This window comes from Panulirus ornatus, chromosome 18 (assembly GCF_036320965.1).
Source record: "Panulirus ornatus isolate Po-2019 chromosome 18, ASM3632096v1, whole genome shotgun sequence".
In the NCBI taxonomy this organism is placed as follows: domain Eukaryota; kingdom Metazoa; phylum Arthropoda; class Malacostraca; order Decapoda; family Palinuridae; genus Panulirus; species Panulirus ornatus.
Genome location: NC_092241.1, coordinates 45,628,359 through 45,646,226, shown reverse-complemented (window position 1 = coordinate 45,646,226; position 17,868 = coordinate 45,628,359). Strand labels below are relative to the sequence as shown.

The following is a 17,868-nucleotide window of genomic DNA, read 5'->3' as shown; positions in this document are numbered from 1 at the left end:
ATATACAAAACTTTCTGCCATGTCACTTGCTGCCACTTTCACCTTCATCTGGTTTTGCTAAACAAGACCATGTGTAAAATAGAATGTACAGAAAGGTTACTTATTCAGGGTAATAACAAGAGTAAGAAAATGGTCATCTACTGATATAATGAAATTAACATATGATGCATATATCAGTTTTATACACTATTTACCAGAATGGTTTACAATGTAAGTAGATACTGAAAGTGTATGAAGCAATCTTTAGTATGCTAGCCAGTTGAATTTTGTTTACTTCGCTGGATAGATGTGACTTGTTATGGGGTCAGTCTTTGGTACATAAAGCAAGCTTTGAACAATGAAGAAGGTGGTCTCACCATGTCAAGTGTTCTGACTGGAGCCCAGTTCCATCCTGAGTCATCATATGGCCAGTAGCATCTCTCAGTGCACTCCTTCCAAGAGAAGCTGTAGCAGGCAGCAAGCTGTTCTGAATTTGACACTTTTATCCAATTTTTACAAGTGTGCCTCAGAAGAGTGCTTGATAGGATGACAGTATCGTGAATTTTCAAATTACAGAGGTACAAGTTGAATCAGTTGTTTGCTGATAACACAAAACTTGTGGCAAATCGATATATAAAGATTCAGTTGTCTGAGTTTGGGTGAGTGTATGACAAGAGAGTCAAGAGTAAATGTCAGTAGAATGAAGGTTATTAGGTTTAGTAGTGAAGAAAGACAGGTTGTTTTCAGGGTTTGTTTGAATGGTAAGAACTTGGAGGATGTGGAATGTTTTAGATATCCATGAGTAGATATGGCAGGGAATGGAACCGTGGGAGGTGAAGTGAACTGTGGGTTGGGTGAGGAGACAAAAGTCCTTAACACATTGGGAATGTGTGAAGAAAGATGGTCACTGTCCTTATGGGCAGAGATGGGTAGTTTGATGGTATAGTAGTCCTTTCAGTGTTGTATGGATGTGAGGTGTGGGCCTTAGGCAAAAATGTGAAGGGTAGGATGGATATGCAGGAAATTAAATGTCTTAGGATAGTATTGGTGTGAGGAAAGTTGGTGGAATAAGAAATGATGGGAAGAGAGAAGTATGGATGTAAGAGGAGTGTGTATAAGAGAGCTGGAAAGCATGTGTTGAAATGGGTTGGACATATGGAGAAAATTAATGAGGAGAGGATGACTGAGAAGGTACACATGTCAGAAGTGGAAGAAATTAGGAAAAGGAGAAACCAAGGAGGTGATGTTGAGAGATACTTTGAAAGTATAGAGCCTGAATGTGCAGGAGGATGTGAGATGTGTAAAGGATTGAGCAGTTTGGAATAATGTGGTGTACAGGGGATGATGTGCTATCAGTGGGCTTAACCAGGGCATATGAAGAAAGGTCTGTGTGCCCTGGTTGTGGATAGGGGACTTTGGTTTCATTGCAGTGTACAAGACAGCTAGAGAGTGGATGTAAGTGAATAAGGGCATTTCTTTGTCTGTTCCATGCACTTCCTTGCATTAGCTAATGCAGGATATGATGGAATAATGTGGTATACAGGGGATGATGTGCTATCAGTGGGCTTAACCAGGGCATTGTGGATAGGGGGCTTTGGTTTCATTGCAGTGTACTAGACAGCTAGACAGTGGATGTAAGTGAATAAGGGCATTTCTTTGTCTGTTCCATGCACTTCCTTGCATTATTTAATGCAGGAAATGATGAACATGTGTTTTTTTTGTACTTCATCGCCAGTTGGTACCAGGAACAGGTGATGAAAGGTAGCCTCCATTCACATCCATTCTCTAGCTGACATGTATAAAGCCCCAAAACTACTACTCCCTATCCACAACCAGGCCTCACAGACTTTTTCATGATTTAACCTGTCCACTGACAGCATGTAAACTGTAGCATACCAGATTGCTCCAAGTTATTCTGTCCCTTCCATGCCTTGCACCCTCCTGCATGTTCTGGCTTGATAGCAGAAAATCCTTTTCACTCCATCCTTCCATCTCCATTTTGTTCCCCTTGTTCCCTCCACTTCTGACACATATATCCTCTTTATCAACCTTTCCTGACTCATTCTGTATCTTTGACCAAACCATTTTAGCACACCCTCTTCAGCTCTTTCAGCTACTCTTTTTAGTACCACACCTATCTCTTACCCTTTTCATTACTTATTCTATTCTATCAAACCACCTAACAACACTTATTGTCCTCAAACATTACATTTCCAACACATCCACCCTCCTTTACACACCCTTATCTATAGCCTTTACTTCACATTCATTGAATATTGCTGGGACTGCTATTCCTTCAGACATACCCATTTTTGTCTTCCCAGATAATATTCACTTTTTCTACATATTTTTCAGCACTCCCCAAACCTTTGCCCCTCACCTCCACTTCCATAGTTCTATTTGCTGCCAGGTCCACTCCCAGGTATCTAAAACACTTCACTTCCTCCAAGTTTTCTCCATTCAAATTCACACTCCCAACTAAACTGTCCCTCAACCCTGTTAAACCTAATAACCTTGCTTTTATTCAAATGTACACTGAACGTCTTCCATTTACACTTGCAAACTCAGTCACCAATTTCTGCAGTTTCTCATTCAAATCTGCCACCAGTTTTGTATCATCAGCAAACAACAGCTGACTCACTTTCCAGGTCCTCTAATCCCCCACAAACAAATTAAACAGTGCAACATCACACATCCATGCCACATACCAACCACTGCAACCATTCACTCCTCTCTTTCTACTCACACATGTGCTTTACATCCTTGATGAAACCTTCTCACTACTTCTAGAAACTTGCCTGCTTCTTGCACCATATATTCTTAAGACCTTCCACAAGACATCTCTATCAACTCTTGTCATATGCCTTTTCCAGATCCATAAATGTCTCATGCAAATCCATCTGTTTCTCTAAGTATTTCTCACACTCAAGCAAACTCCTGATCCACACATCCTCTACCACTTCTGAAACCACACTGCTCCTTCCCAAATTGATGCCCTGTACATGCCTTTACCCTCTCAATCAGTACCCTTCCATACAACTGACCATGCACACTCAACAAACTTATACCTCTGTATTTTGAACACTTATCCCCCTTGCCTTTATACAGTGGTACTAAACATACATATCAACCAATGTAGAACATGTATGTGAACATTTATGAAAAAAAATACATGTACATACAAATGGATTTGTATGTAGCATTTATGGATCTAGAGAAGGCATGTGATAGAGTTAATAGAGATGCTCTGTGGAAGGTATTAAGAATATATGGTGTGGGAGGCAAGTTGCTAGAAGCAGTGAAAAGTTTTGATCGAGGATGTAAGGCATGTGTACGAGAAGGAAGAGAGGAAATTTATTGGTTCACAGTGAATGTCAATTTGCAGCAAGGATGCGTGATGTCTCCATGGTTGATTAATTTGATTATGGATGGGGTTGTTAGGGAGGTGAATGCAAGAGTTTTGGAGAGAGGGGCAAGTATGCATTCTGTTGTAGATGAGAGGGCTTGGGAAGTGAGTCAGTTGTTGTTCGCCGATGATACAGAGCTGGTGGCTGATTCGTTTGAGAAACTGCAGAAGCTGGTGACTGAGTTTGGTAAAGTGTGTGAAAGAAGAAAGCTGAGAGTAAATGTGAATAACAGCAAGGTCATCAGGTACATTAGGGTTGAGGGATAAGTCAATTGGGAGGTAAGTTTGAATGGAGAAAAACTGGAGGAAGTGAAGTGTTTTAGATATCTTGGAGTGGATTTAACAGTGGATGGAACCATGTAAGTGAATCTCAGGGTGGGGGAGGGGTCAAAGGTTCTGGGAGCATTGAAGAATGTGTGGAAGGCGAGAACATTATCTCGGAAAGCAAAAACGAGTATGTTTGAAGGAATAGCAGTTCCAACAATGTTATATGGTTGCAAGGCATGGGCTATAGATAGGGTTGTGCGAAGGAGGGTGGATGTGTTGGAAATGAGATGTTTGAGGACAATATGTGGTGTGAGGCAGTTTGATTAAGTAATGAAAGGGTAAGAGAGATGTGTGGTAACAAAAAGAGTATGGTTGAGAGAGCAGAAGAGGGTGTCTTGAAATGGTTTGGTCACATGGAGAGAATGAGTGAGGAAAGATTTACAAAGAGGATATATGTTGGAAATGAGATGTTTGAGGACAGTATGTGTTGTGAGGCAGTTTGATTGAGTAAGTAATGAAAGGGTAAGAGATATGTTTTTTTTTTTTTTTTTTATACTTTGTCGCTGTCTCCCGCGTTTGCGAGGTAGCGCAAGGAAACAGACGAAAGAAATGGCCCAACCCCCCCCCCCCCCATACACATGTATATACATACGTCCACACACGCAAATATACATACCTACACAGCTTTCCATGGTTTACCCCAGACGCTTCACATGCCTTGATTCAATCCACTGACAGCACGTCAACCCCGGTATACCACATCGCTCCAATTCACTCTATTCCTTGCCCTCCTTTCACCCTCCTGCATGTTCAGGCCCCGATCACACAAAATCTTTTTTTCTCCATCTTTCCACCTCCAATTTGGTCTCCCTCTTCTCCTCGTTCCCTCCACCTCCGACACATATATCCTCTTGGTCAATCTTTCCTCACTCATTCTCTCCATGTGCCCAAACCACTTCAAAACACCCTCTTCTGCTCTCTCAACCACGCTCTTTTTATTTCCACACATCTCTCTTACCCTTACATTACTCACTCGATCAAACCACCTCACACCACACATTGTCCTCAAACATCTCATTTCTAGCACATCCATCCTCCTGCGCACAACTCTATCCATAGCCCACGCCTCGCAACCATACAACATTGTTGGAACCACTATTCCTTCAAACATACCCATTTTTGCTTTCCGAGATAATGTTCTCGACTTCCACACATTCTTCAAGGCCCCCAGAATTTTCGCCCCCTCCCCCACCCTATGATCCACTTCCGCTTCCATGGTTCCATCCGCTGCCAGATCCACTCCCAGATATCTAAAACACTTCACTTCCTCCAGTTTTTCTCCATTCAAACTCACCTCCCAATTGACTTGACCCTCAACCCTACTGTACCTAATAACCTTGCTCTTATTCACATTTACTCTTAACTTTCTTCTTCCACACACTTTACCAAACTCAGTCACCAGCTTCTGCAGTTTCTCACATGAATCAGCCACCAGCGCTGTATCATCAGCGAACAACAACTGACTCACTTCCCAAGCTCTCACATCCCCAACAGACTTCATACTTGCCCCTCTTTCCAAAACTCTTGCATTTACCTCCCTAACAACCCCATCCATAAACAAATTAAACAACCATGGAGACATCACACACCCCTGCCGCAAACCTACATTCACTGAGAACCAATCACTTTCCTCTCTTCCTACACGTACACATGCCTTACATCCTCGATAAAAACTTTTCACTGCTTCTAACAACTTTCCTCCCACACCATATATTCTTAATACCTTCCACAGAGCATCTCTATCAACTCTATCATATGCCTTCTCCAGATCCATAAATGCTACATACAAATCCATTTGCTTTTCTAAGTATTTCTCACATACATTCTTCAAAGCAAACACCTGATCCACACATCCTCTACCACTTCTGAAACCACACTGCTCTTCCCCAATCTGATGCTCTGTACATGCCTTCACCCTTTCAATCAATACCCTCCCATATAATTTACCAGGAATACTCAACAAACTTATACCTCTGTAATTTGAGCACTCACTCTTATCCCCTTTGCCTTTGTACAATGGCACTATGCACGCATTCCGCCAATCCTCAGGCACCTCACCATGAGTCATACATACATTAAATAACCTTACCAACCAGTCAACAATACAGTCACCCCCTTTTTTAATAAATTCCACTGCAATACCATCCAAACCTGCTGCCTTGCCGGCTTTCATCTTCCGCAAAGCTTTCACTACCTCTTCTCTGTTTAACAAATCATTTTCCCTAACCCTCTCACTTTGCACACCACCTCGACCAAAACACCCTATATCTGCCACTCTATCATCAAACACATTCAACAAACCTTCAAAATACTCACTCCATCTCCTTCTCACAGCACCACTACTTGTTATCACCTCCCCATTTGCGCCCTTCACTGAAGTTCCCATTTGCTCCCTTGTCTTATGCACTTTATTTACCTCCTTCCAGAACATCTTTTTATTCTCCCTAAAGTTTAATGATACTCTCTCACCCCAACTCTCATTTGCCCTTTTTTTCACCTCTTGCACCTTTCTCTTGACCTCCTGTCTCTTTCTTTTATACATCTCCCACTCAGTTGCATTTTTTCCCTGCAAAAATCGTCCAAATGCCTCTCTCTTCTCTTTCACTAATACTCTTACTTCTTCATCCCACCACTCACTACCCTTTCTAATCAACCCACCTCCCACTCTTCTCATACCACAAGCATCTTTTGCGCAATCCATCACTGATTCCCTAAATACATCCCATTCCTCCCCCACTCCCCTTACTTCCATTGCTCTCACCTTTTTCCATTCTGTACTCAGTCTCTCCTGGTACCTCCTCACACAGGTCTCCTTCCCAAGCTCACTTACTCTCACCATGTGAAAAAAGGAGAGATAGGTAGTATGTTTGAAGAAAGGAACCTGGATGTTTTGGCTCTGAGTGAAATGAAGCTCAAGGGTAAAGGGGAAGAGTGGTTTGGGAATGTCTGGGGAGTAAAGTCAGGGGTTAGTGAGAGGACAAGAGCAAGGGAAGGAGTAGCAATACTCCTGAAACAGGAGTTGTGGGAGTATGTGATAGAATGTAAGAAAGTAAATTCTCGATTAATATGGGTAAAACTGAAAGTTGATGGAGAGAGGTGGGTGATTATAGGTGCATATGCACCCGGGCATGAGAAGAAAGATCATGAGAGGCAAGTGTTTTGAGAGCAGCTGAATGAGTGTGTTAGTGGTTTTGATGCACGAGACCGGGTTATAGTGATGGGTGATTTGAATGCAAAGGTGAGTAATGTGGCAGTTGAGGGAATAATTGGTATACATGGGGTGTTCAGTGTTGTGAATGGAAATGGTGAAGAGCTTGTAGATTTATGTGCTGAAAAAGGACTGATGATTGGGAATACCTGGTTTAAAAAGCGCGATATACATAAGTATACTTATGTAAGTAGGAGAGATAGCCAGAGAGCGTTATTGGATTACGTGTTAATTGACAGGCGTGCGAAAGAGAGACTTTTGGATGTTAATGTGCTGAGAGGTGCAACTGGAGGGATGTCTGATCATTATCTTGTGGAGGCTAAGGTGAAGATTTGTATGGGTTTTCGGAAAAGAAGAGATATGTGTGGTAATAAAAAGATTGTGGTTGAGAGAGTAGAAGAGGGTGTATTGAAATGGTTTGGTCAGATGGAGAGAATGAGTGAGGAAATATTGACAAAGAGGATATGTGTGTCAGAGATGGAGGGAACAAGAAGTGGGAGACCAAATTGGAGGTAGAAGGATGGAGTGAAAAAGATTTTGAGCAATCGGGACTTGAACATGCAGCAGGGTGTTAGGCATGCAAGGAAGAGAGTGAAGTGGAACGATGTGGTATACCGAGGTCAACGTGCTGTCAATGGATTGAACCAGGGCATGTGAAGTGTTTGGGGTAAACCATAGAAAGTTTTGTGGGGCCTAGACGTGGAAAGGGAGCTGTGGTTTTGCTGCATTACACATGACAGCTAGAGACTGAGTGTGAACAAATGTGGCCTTTGTTGTTGTCTTTTCCATATGGGGGGAGGGGGTGCTATTTCATGTGTGGCGGGGTGGCGACAGGAATGGCTGAGGGCGGCAAATATGAATATGTACATGTGTATATATGTGTTTGTCTGCATATTTTTTTTTTTTTTTTTCATACTATTCGCCATTTCCCGCATTAGCGAGGTAGCGTTAAGAACAGAGGACTGGGCCTTTGAGGGAATATCCTCATATGGCCCCCTTCTCTGTTCCTTCTTTTGGAAAATTTAAAAAAGAAATGAGAGGGGAGGATTTCCAGCCCCCCGCTCCCTTCCCTTTTAGTCGCCTTCTACGACATGCAGGGAATACGTGGGAAGTATTCTTTCTCCCCTATATATATTTATCTATTTATTCACTTTGCCCCGTCGCCGTCCCCCGCGCCAGCGAGGCAGCGCAAGGAAACAGACGAAAGAATGGCCCAACCCACCCACACACACGTCTGCATATGTATATGTGCGTGTGTGGGCGTGTATTTATATATGTGTATGTGGGTGGGTTGGGCTATTCTTTCATGTGTTTCCTTGCGCTACCTCACTAACGTGGGAGACAGCGACAAAGTATGATAGAAGAAATAAAAATTTTTCCATATATGTTCTCCATTTCCCCTTATTTATTCACAAGGTAACACAGATCAGACTAAGAAATGGCCTAATTTGCTCACGTGCACTTTGCTCCTCCCCAGTCTGCTGCTTTGTGCTTGCCACCACCCTTTCATGCACCTTTTTCCCATACAACTTAACTGGTGCATGGAACAGATTTATACCTTTGTAATTTGTCCATTCATATATTCATATTTGTTCCCCCTGCATTTATACAATGGCACTATGCAGATTTTTTTTTTTTTTTTTTTTTTTTTTTTCTTTTGCTGTCTCCCGTGTTTGCGAGGTAGCGCAAGGAAATAGACGAAAGAAATGGCCCAACCCCCCCCCCCCCCATACACATGTATATACATACGTCCACACACGCAAATATACATACCTACACAGCTTTCCATGGTTTACCCCAGACGCTTCACATGCCTTGATTCAATCCACTGACAGCACGTCAACCCCGGTATACCACATCGCTCCAATTCACTCTATTCCTTGCCCTCCTTTCACCCTCCTGCATGTTCAGGCCCCGATCACACAAAATCTTTTTCACTCCATCTTTCCACCTCCAATTTGGTCTCCCTCTTCTCCTCGTTCCCTCCACCTCCGACACATATATCCTCTTGGTCAATCTTTCCTCACTCATTCTCTCCATGTGCCCAAACCATTTCAAAACACCCTCTTCTGCTCTCTCAACCACGCTCTTTTTATTTCCACACATCTCTCTTACCCTTACTTTACTTACTCGATCAAACCACCTCACACCACACATTGTCCTCAAACATCTCATTTCCAGCACATCCATCCTCCTGCGCACAACTCTATCCATAGCCCACGCCTCGCAACCATACAACATTGTTGGAACCACTATTCCTTCAAACATACCCATTTTTGCTTTCCGAGATAATGTTCTCGACTTCCACACATTCTTCAAGGCTCCCAGAATTTTCGCCCCCTCCCCCACCCTATGATCCACTTCCGCTTCCATGGTTCCATCTGCTGCCAGATCCACTCCCAGATATCTAAAACACTTCACTTCCTCCAGTTTTTCTCCATTCAAACTCACCTCCCAATTGACTTGACCCTCAACCCTACTGTACCTAATAACCTTGCTCTTATTCACATTTACTCTTAACTTTCTTCTTTCACACACTTTACCAAACTCAGTCACCAGCTTCTGCAGTTTCTCACATGAATCAGCCACCAGCGCTGTATCATCAGCGAACAACAACTGACTCACTTCCCAAGCTCTCTCATCCCCAACAGACTTCATACTTGCCCCTCTTTCCAAAACTCTTGCATTCACCTCCCTAACAACCCCATCCATAAACAAATTAAACAACCATGGAGACATCACACACCCCTGCCGCAAACCTACATTCACTGAGAACCAATCACTTTCCTCTCTTCCTACACGTACACATGCCTTACATCCTCGATAAAAACTTTTCACTGCTTCTAACAACTTTCCTCCCACACCATATATTCTTAATACCTTCCTCAGAGCATCTCTATCAACTCTATCATATGCCTTCTCCAGATCCATAAATGCTACATACAAATCCATTTGCTTTTCTAAGTATTTCTCACATACATTCTTCAAAGCAAACACCTGATCCACACATCCTCTACCACTTCTGAAACCACACTGCTCTTCCCCAATCTGATGCTCTGTACATGCCTTCACCCTCTCAATCAATACCCTCCCATATAATTTACCAGGAATACTCAACAAACTTATACCTCTGTAATTTGAGCACTCACTCTTATCCCCTTTGCCTTTGTACAATGGCACTATGCACGCATTCCGCCAATCCTCAGGCACCTCACCATGAGTCATACATACATTAAATAACTTTACCAACCAGTCAACAATACAGTCACCCCCTTTTTTAATAAATTCCACTTCAATACCATCCAAACCTGCTTCCTTGCCGGCTTTTATCTTCCGCAAAGCTTTTACTACCTCTTCTCTGTTTACGAAATCATTTTCCCTAACCCTCTCACTTTGCACACCACCTCGACCAAAACACCCTATATCTGTCACTCTATCATCAAACACATTCAACAAACCTTCAAAATACTCACTCCATCTCCTTCTCACATCACCACTACTTGTTTTCACCTCCCCATTTGCGCCCTTCACTGAAGTTCCCATTTGCTCCCTTGTCTTACGCACTTTATTTACCTCCTTCCAAAACATCTTTTTATTCTCCCTAAAATTTAATGATACTCTCTCACCCCAACTCTCATTTGCCCTTTTTTTCACCTCTTGCACCTTTCTCTTGACCTCCTGTCAACTATTTCACATATTTTCTGTCACTTCAGCATGATCCATACACACTTCATTAACCAGTCAGTAACACAGGTATCTCCTTTCTTAAAAAGTTCAACTGGAGTTCCAAACACTCTTGCCACTTTTCCCCACTCATTTAAGCGAAGCTTTCACCACTTTTCTTTTCACCAAACCACATGACTTGACTCCTTCACCTCATTCCTCATTGTGTAAAACAACTCACATCTACCACCCGGTCATCAAACCCATTTTTGAGTCCACCAAAATACTCACTCTGTAGGAAAGACATGACAGGGTAGAGAGTTCCAAATCTTTGAAGTGTAGGTAAAGAATCCGTTATGAAAATGGCCCTCTCTTTGAGATGCCATTGTCCACATACTAACTCTGTGACACAACAGCTTACCAAGTATTGCATAGTCTTAACTAGTGGTGGGGGCATATATGCAGCCAGCTGTCAGGAACAAAAACCAAGGTAATACCTGTAGAAGAGAAAGTGAACCAACATTATGGTGTAGGGCAAATGGGTCAAGTTTTGAAGTGAACCTGGGAGGGTTGATAAGTTGGACTGCTTTTGACTCTCTTTGTCAAGTGAAATTACAGACCTAGAACCACCCCATATGTGAGAGCAGTACTCCCACAAGGACGAATCAGTCTTTTATATAAATGGAGCAGATGTTTGGGAGAAAAGAAATTATGACACCTAAACAGGACCCCCAGTTTCTGTGTGGCAGACATAGCTATTTCTATTATATGGGGTTTCTAAGAGAGAGTGGATGTTACAGTAAGACCAGCATGTTCAGTGAGTTAAGAGGTGGAACTTACAAAACCATCAAAAGAGAAATGAAAGTTGTTAGGAATTTTTTATTGAGAGATGAGCAGAACTGGGTCTTGAAGGCATTAAACTTAACCATATTTTTTCTACCCCACTGAGATATTGAGATGAGATGCAAATCAAGTGAGAGAAGGAGTGGAATTGAAGGATGTGGAGGATGTAGTGTTAGTCAGCATTTGTTAAGTGCATTTGATTATTTGTAGAATAAAGGAACTCAGATAAAAAAGAAAAATAGTGTAGGAGACAAGACAGAACTTTGAGGGACATCACTGTTGATGGAGAATGGGGAGAGGCTAATCCATCAATAACCATGGAGATAGATTGGCCTGAAAGGAAACTAGATATGAGAGAGCAAAGTGAGGGAGAGAAACCAAAAGAGGGGAGCTTAGAGATGAGACTCTGCCACCCCTGTCAAAAGCTTTGGATATAGCAAGGGCAACTACCTAAGATTCCCCAAAATGTTCCAGGGATGATGACCAGACATAGTAAGATAGAAAAGAATATTTTCAGTTGATCTTACCTTACAGAAGCTATACTTTTGAATGGAGAAAAGACTGAGAAATAAGATATCTAAGGGTGTGGGAGCTGAAGAAGGATTCAAATACTTTGGAAATTGTAGATGTCAGAGCAACAGGTTTTTTAACTGTAGCCCTCCTTAGGGATGGAATGTGCTAATGCATGCTTCCAAGAAGAAGGAAAAGTTCTGTTTTTAAACAGAAATGGAACAGACAAGCATGCATAGGTGCAAGTTCAGAGTAACACTTTCAGTACATGGAGATGGATGCCATCAGGACCATAAGCCTTTCCTGTGTCTATAGAGAAGCTCTCTTTTTGGCAGTTCGAAGAGATTAAGGGGATGGGCATAGGATTGGTAAGATGAGAACCAGAGGGTGAAGGAATGATAGAGTCATCCAAGGTAGAGTTTGAGGAAAAATGAGAACTAAGGAGAATTACCTTATTTATGGGAGAAACAGCTATTGTACCATCAGAATGGAAAAGTGAAAGAAAGGCGGAGTAACAGAAGTTGTTAGCAATGCCCATAGCTAAAGACCAGAAAGACCAATCAGTAGATGAAGAGGGGAGATCATAGCACTTCTTTGAATAAAGGAAAGCTTTGACTCACATATAATGTACTGCCTTCCTTCATTGATGTTTCAATTTGTTCCCTTGTTTTTTCTCTCAGTTAACCTCCTTCCAAAACATCCTCATATTTTCCCTAAAGTTTGCTGATCTTTGTCACTCCAACTATCATTTACCCCTTTTTTCAGCCCCAGCTCCCATCCTTTTACCTCCTGCCACAATCTCTGGTACATCTCCCAATTACTTGCACTCTTTTCTTGCAGCATTGCCTGTATACCTCTCATTGTTCTTTCAGTGGCAACTTAACTTCCTCATCCCACCACTCACAACCCTTTTTTACATGCTTCCACCTTCTGCATACCACACATTTCTCTCACACATGCAAGTACTGCTTTCCTAATACCTTCCAGTCCTCACTGACTCACTTAGTATCAGTTTCTCTCACCTTTAGTCACCTCTCATTTTCTCCTGGTATCTTTTCCCATAATCCTCTTTTCCAAGCTGACACACTTCCACCATCCTTCTTACACCCATAACATTTCCTCATTTCCTAATGCCTGTACAAACCTTCACCCTCACCTGTACAAGGCAGTAATCAGATGTTCCATCTCTTGCTCCTCTCAGCTCATTCACATCCAAGAGCCATTGTTTTGTATGCATATCAGTTATTACATAATCTATTGGTGCCTGCCCACCATTTATCTCATTAGCTCGCATATACTTATGTATGTTCCTCTTTTTAAACCAGGTATTCGCAACCACTGGTCCTTTTCCAGCACACAGCCCCACAATCTGTTCACCATTTTCACTCACTAAACTGGATACTCTGTATCCCCAAATTATACGCTCATCTGCCACTTCACCCTTTCTTGCATTCATATCACTCATCACTGATACTCAATCCTCTGCATCAGAATTGCTCGGAGACTTGCTCTTTTCTATACCGAGCACTCGCCTCTCTTCCTCTCTCCTCTTGTTTCTAAGTGCATAAGCACTGACAGTCACCTACTTTCCACAGTCCACTATCATTTTTATCCACATCACTCTTCTTTACACTTTACACACATTCCCACCACTCTTTTTAAAAATAAACCTCTTCCATGTTTCTCGCCCTCACACTAACCTCTAACTTTACCCATAGAACATTCCAAAACCTTTCTTCCCCTTTCCGATAGAGGTTAGTTTCACTCATGGATAGAACATCCAGGTTACTTCCATTTGTATTCATATACTCCAGCTTGAGCCTTTGAGAAGAACATATACTTCCAAGCCATTTCTTGTATTTGCAAGGTAGCATCAGGAAGAGATGAGAAACAACCTCATTTGCTTACGTACATTTTCTAGCCATTGTGAATAATTTATCAAAACTTACTTTCTACAATCAAGCCCTACAGTTTTCCATTGTTTCACATGATTGTTTCACATGCCTTGGTTCAGCTCATTGACAGCATGTCACCCTCTTTACACTACAGCACTCAAGTTTGCTCTATCTCATGCTGACATCCCCTTCTTCATGTTCTGGCCCCAGTAACTCAGAGCCTTTTTCACTACATCCTTCTGTTTCCTGTCTCCCCTTCCTCCTTGCTAGCTCCACTTACATGTATATTCTCATATTCAGTCTCTTCACTCATCCTGTCCATAATGCCAAAAGATATCACCACTGTGTTTACCTGCAGTCATTTATCATCAAATTTTCAAATCACAGAAATTATATCTTATAATTTGTAAATGATGTTTCTTACTCTCATCTTCATTCACATTTTACTTTTCAGTCAGTGTTATCGGCAGTCAGTCCATACTTCAGAGGTGTATTGCGAGACAATCCCTGTCAGCATCCCATCATTATCATGCCTCGAGATGTGCGGTTTGAAGAACTATTCAGCATTGTTAATTACATATACAAGTAAGTCCATCAAATTATTAATCTTGTTTACATTGTATATTATATCCAGTTGTCTTTCCTTCAAGTGATATTTCTGAACTTTGGCAACATATCTGTCATGGCTTCCTTGCACTCCTGCCCTCCAAATACCATCCATACACCTCTCTTTTGTCTTTCATCATCAATTTAATTTTCTTTTCCCTCCTTTCAGTACCCTTTCTTATACATCTATGTCCCACCTTCCACTTCTGAAATGCTTGCTTGCTTAAATATCCTCCACTCTTGTTCCATCCCCATATTTCTTTCACCCTATTCCACTTTTCTCTGTCTCTGTTGGCATCTCTGCTCACACACTTTTCTAAACCCAATCATTTTCACAACTTCTTTCACACACATTAATTCTTTGTCTAAGACCGCAACAATCTTTCACACTTTCCCCTACCAAAAATTTATCAATCATACCTGCAGCTCCTTTCAGTACCTTAAGATCCAACAACATATCCTTTGCACACTTGTCAGCACACATATGGAGTAGACAGAATCCTCATAACTCCCAGGAACATTGAAAATATACCTTGTTGCCTGTTTCAAAAACCCCTTCAGGGTGGATGAAATGAAGTGCACAAAGAGTTATACAGTGAGCATGAAGCTTTCTGAAGAAAGAGACTTTTTGCCAGATCCACCAGTACCTAAGGAACTAAGTTTTACACCTGACCCACCAGTACCTGGTGTGACATTGTTTACATATGCTATGCACCTGTTAACTTGTGCAGTTTTACTGCCAGGCTAATGGGGTACTACTGGAGTATTTTTAGGTATATTTAGTGAGATGAGTGGTATTTTGAATTGCTTTTGTCACAAGCAAGTATGATTGTGATTGTTATGGGTTTTCATCCTGAATATCTTGTCAAAATTACCGATTCAAAAATTTCATATAACTTCAGTGTGGAATAAATACAAGCTGCAGTGTCTGCAAACAATGCATGAAAAGTTCCGACAAACGTTAATTCCTGTATATATATACACCCCAGCTGAAAAAAAAAAATACTTAGGGTTTACTCACCCCAGCTGAAGCAGACTTGAAAAATACTTACCAGCAGCAGTGAAAGGGTTGAGAGAAGAAAATTTTGAAGATATATGAGATGCCAGTAATTAAAAGCTGGAATTTCAAGACTACAGTGAAACAATGGCGACCCCCTTGATGGGAATTCCTCGAGGGAATGGGCATCAGAGATATTGATAGATAGCTAGAATGATGTACTGATGTTCTTCTCTCCTCCACTTTTGTGAAATATTAATTTGCTTCCACCAGTTTTTTTTTATCCTTCATTAAGTTTAGTCATATCACTTGTTTTTTGGTTATTTCATTATTCTCAAATGATATTCTTTTTTTTCTCATTACACTATTTTTTTTTTTAAGATGTATTTCACTTTAGGAGACTGAACTAGGAAATAATTTTCTTCTTTGACTGTGAATGTTTTCATCTTTCATATCACAGTGCTCAAGCAGCTCATCTGAACACATAGTAGGCAAGTTGGTTGGTATACCAATATCTTTCAGCAACTTTTGATTACCGATATTCATTCTTTGTTCCTCACCATGTTTGTAAGATGTATTACTAATATCCTCCCACAATTTTTTTTCATTTTTCCCTTGGTAAGTTCAGGACTGTATTGCTTGTTTCTGTTTTTGATTATTTTCATTGATGTTTTTTGGTTCCATAAGAAAGTCTTCTCAGTGTACTTTACTGTTTTGGTATGTAAAACTTATTTCAGCATTTGGAAGGTCAATCTGGTGAGAGCAGTAGAGGCAGATTATTAACTTTTTATATGACAGGCTACGAATCTTTTCTTATTTTATATCACACATTGTCTTGCCAACTCATGAGAATGCAGATTTGACAGATTTGTTAGCATACAATGTGCTTTTCTGGATCAGTTTAACACATTTCTGGGTTTTGTCTACTGGAAGTGAAGGAGACCCACATACATTTCTCTTTAATGATTAATATTACTTTTATTGTACTTTGTATGTAATAATGTATATGATTATAGATTTCTTTCTTTCAAACTATTCGCCATTTCCCGCATTAGCAAGGTAGCATTAAGCGTTAAGGATGATTATAGATATGGTATGAATTATTTCCTATAGGATACAGAAAGGTGTTTGTAGCATGTACCAGTATTGAATAGGTAGATGGCTGCTTGACCACAAAATTCTGGCATCTTCACACCACCATTTTGCTGGAACCCACCAGGCTTGGCTAGAAGTAGTCCCAGTTGCCACTGTTCTTCCCCATGGTTGAAAAAACCTCTGGATATCCAGAACTCTGTGCCGCAGTTGGTAAAATGGTGTCCGTCATCTTGTGAGTGAATACTCATAACTGCTGTTGTAAATACTGCAGTATACATGGAACCTGTGTAGAGGATATCTATGTTTGATATGATGACTCATTTATAACTATGATAAACAGCCATAGTATAGGTGAACAGTACATGAGAATCTCCTCTATTTTGACTTGTGTATCACATTATTTAAGATTCAACATCAATACAGTACTTGAAATGAGTACTGAGGGTTTATGCTTCTGTTTCAACACTTAAACTAGAAATGTACTAAGAAAGTAAAGCATTTTTTCTGCTGGTACAATGATATTTGAACTACAGAGAACAATCACATTATGAAATATAGTTTCATAATGAGAAATTTAAGACACAATATTGCAGTAGGTATTAAAAATGTATCAACTTTGAGTATTTTATATGAGAGTTGATAGTTTTGAGTCATGGTGTTTGTGATTGCAGATTAAGTATTTTCATAAAAGTAGTAGACCATGGGTTTGGTAGAGAAAGAAATCTTAAAATGCAAATTTTTATAGTTTGTGACAAAATTGTTTAAGTTGTTAGTACATTCTGTTAAGAATTCTTGTAAGAATTTAGCTTAACCTCAGTTTTCATTATAAGGATTCAGCTGAACCTTTGTCATATAGATACAAGAATTATACATATCCTTGCATATGAATGTCATCAACATTGACAGGTCAAAACCTGTGGTAGCTTTTGCCAGTTATTTTTATTTCATTTTATGTGAATTGAAATGAATACCTTGATATTTATTCTTTTATAACTTTTTAGGGGTGAAATGACAGTAGCAGCTGAAGATCTAACTTCTCTTCTCAAGACAGCAGAAATTCTTCAAGTCTCAGGCCTGGCACCCTCTGATTCTTCAGCCACTGTAAATCCTCACACTGACTCCTCAACAGCAGGCAATGCTCGTTCTTCATCTGCCTCGTCCTCCTCCTCCTCTTCAAATCTACCATCAGTATCCAGGACTCCAAGAGTAAGCAAAGTATCAGCTCAACAGTCCACAACTCCACCCCCAAGACCCAGATCAAGAGACAGTACAATCAATCCTACTGATTTCATGGATGTCGACATGACCTGTGTAAAAGAGGTGAGTAAATACATTTTTT

At 40.8% G+C, this 17,868-nt stretch overlaps 1 protein-coding gene across 7 annotated transcripts in view; it reads left to right on the top strand.

Moving 5' to 3' along the window:
• The window catches only part of LOC139755051 (uncharacterized), a 502,140-nt gene that overhangs the window by 469,777 nt on the left and 14,495 nt on the right, over nucleotides 1–17,868 (top strand). For all 7 annotated transcript variants that reach the window (XM_071673053.1, XM_071673055.1, XM_071673054.1 and 4 more), the window contains 2 exons: nucleotides 14,286–14,416; nucleotides 17,531–17,849. In XM_071673053.1, coding sequence (XP_071529154.1) covers nucleotides 14,286–14,416; nucleotides 17,531–17,849 — 450 coding nt within the window. The remainder of the gene's footprint in view (nucleotides 1–14,285; nucleotides 14,417–17,530; nucleotides 17,850–17,868) is intronic.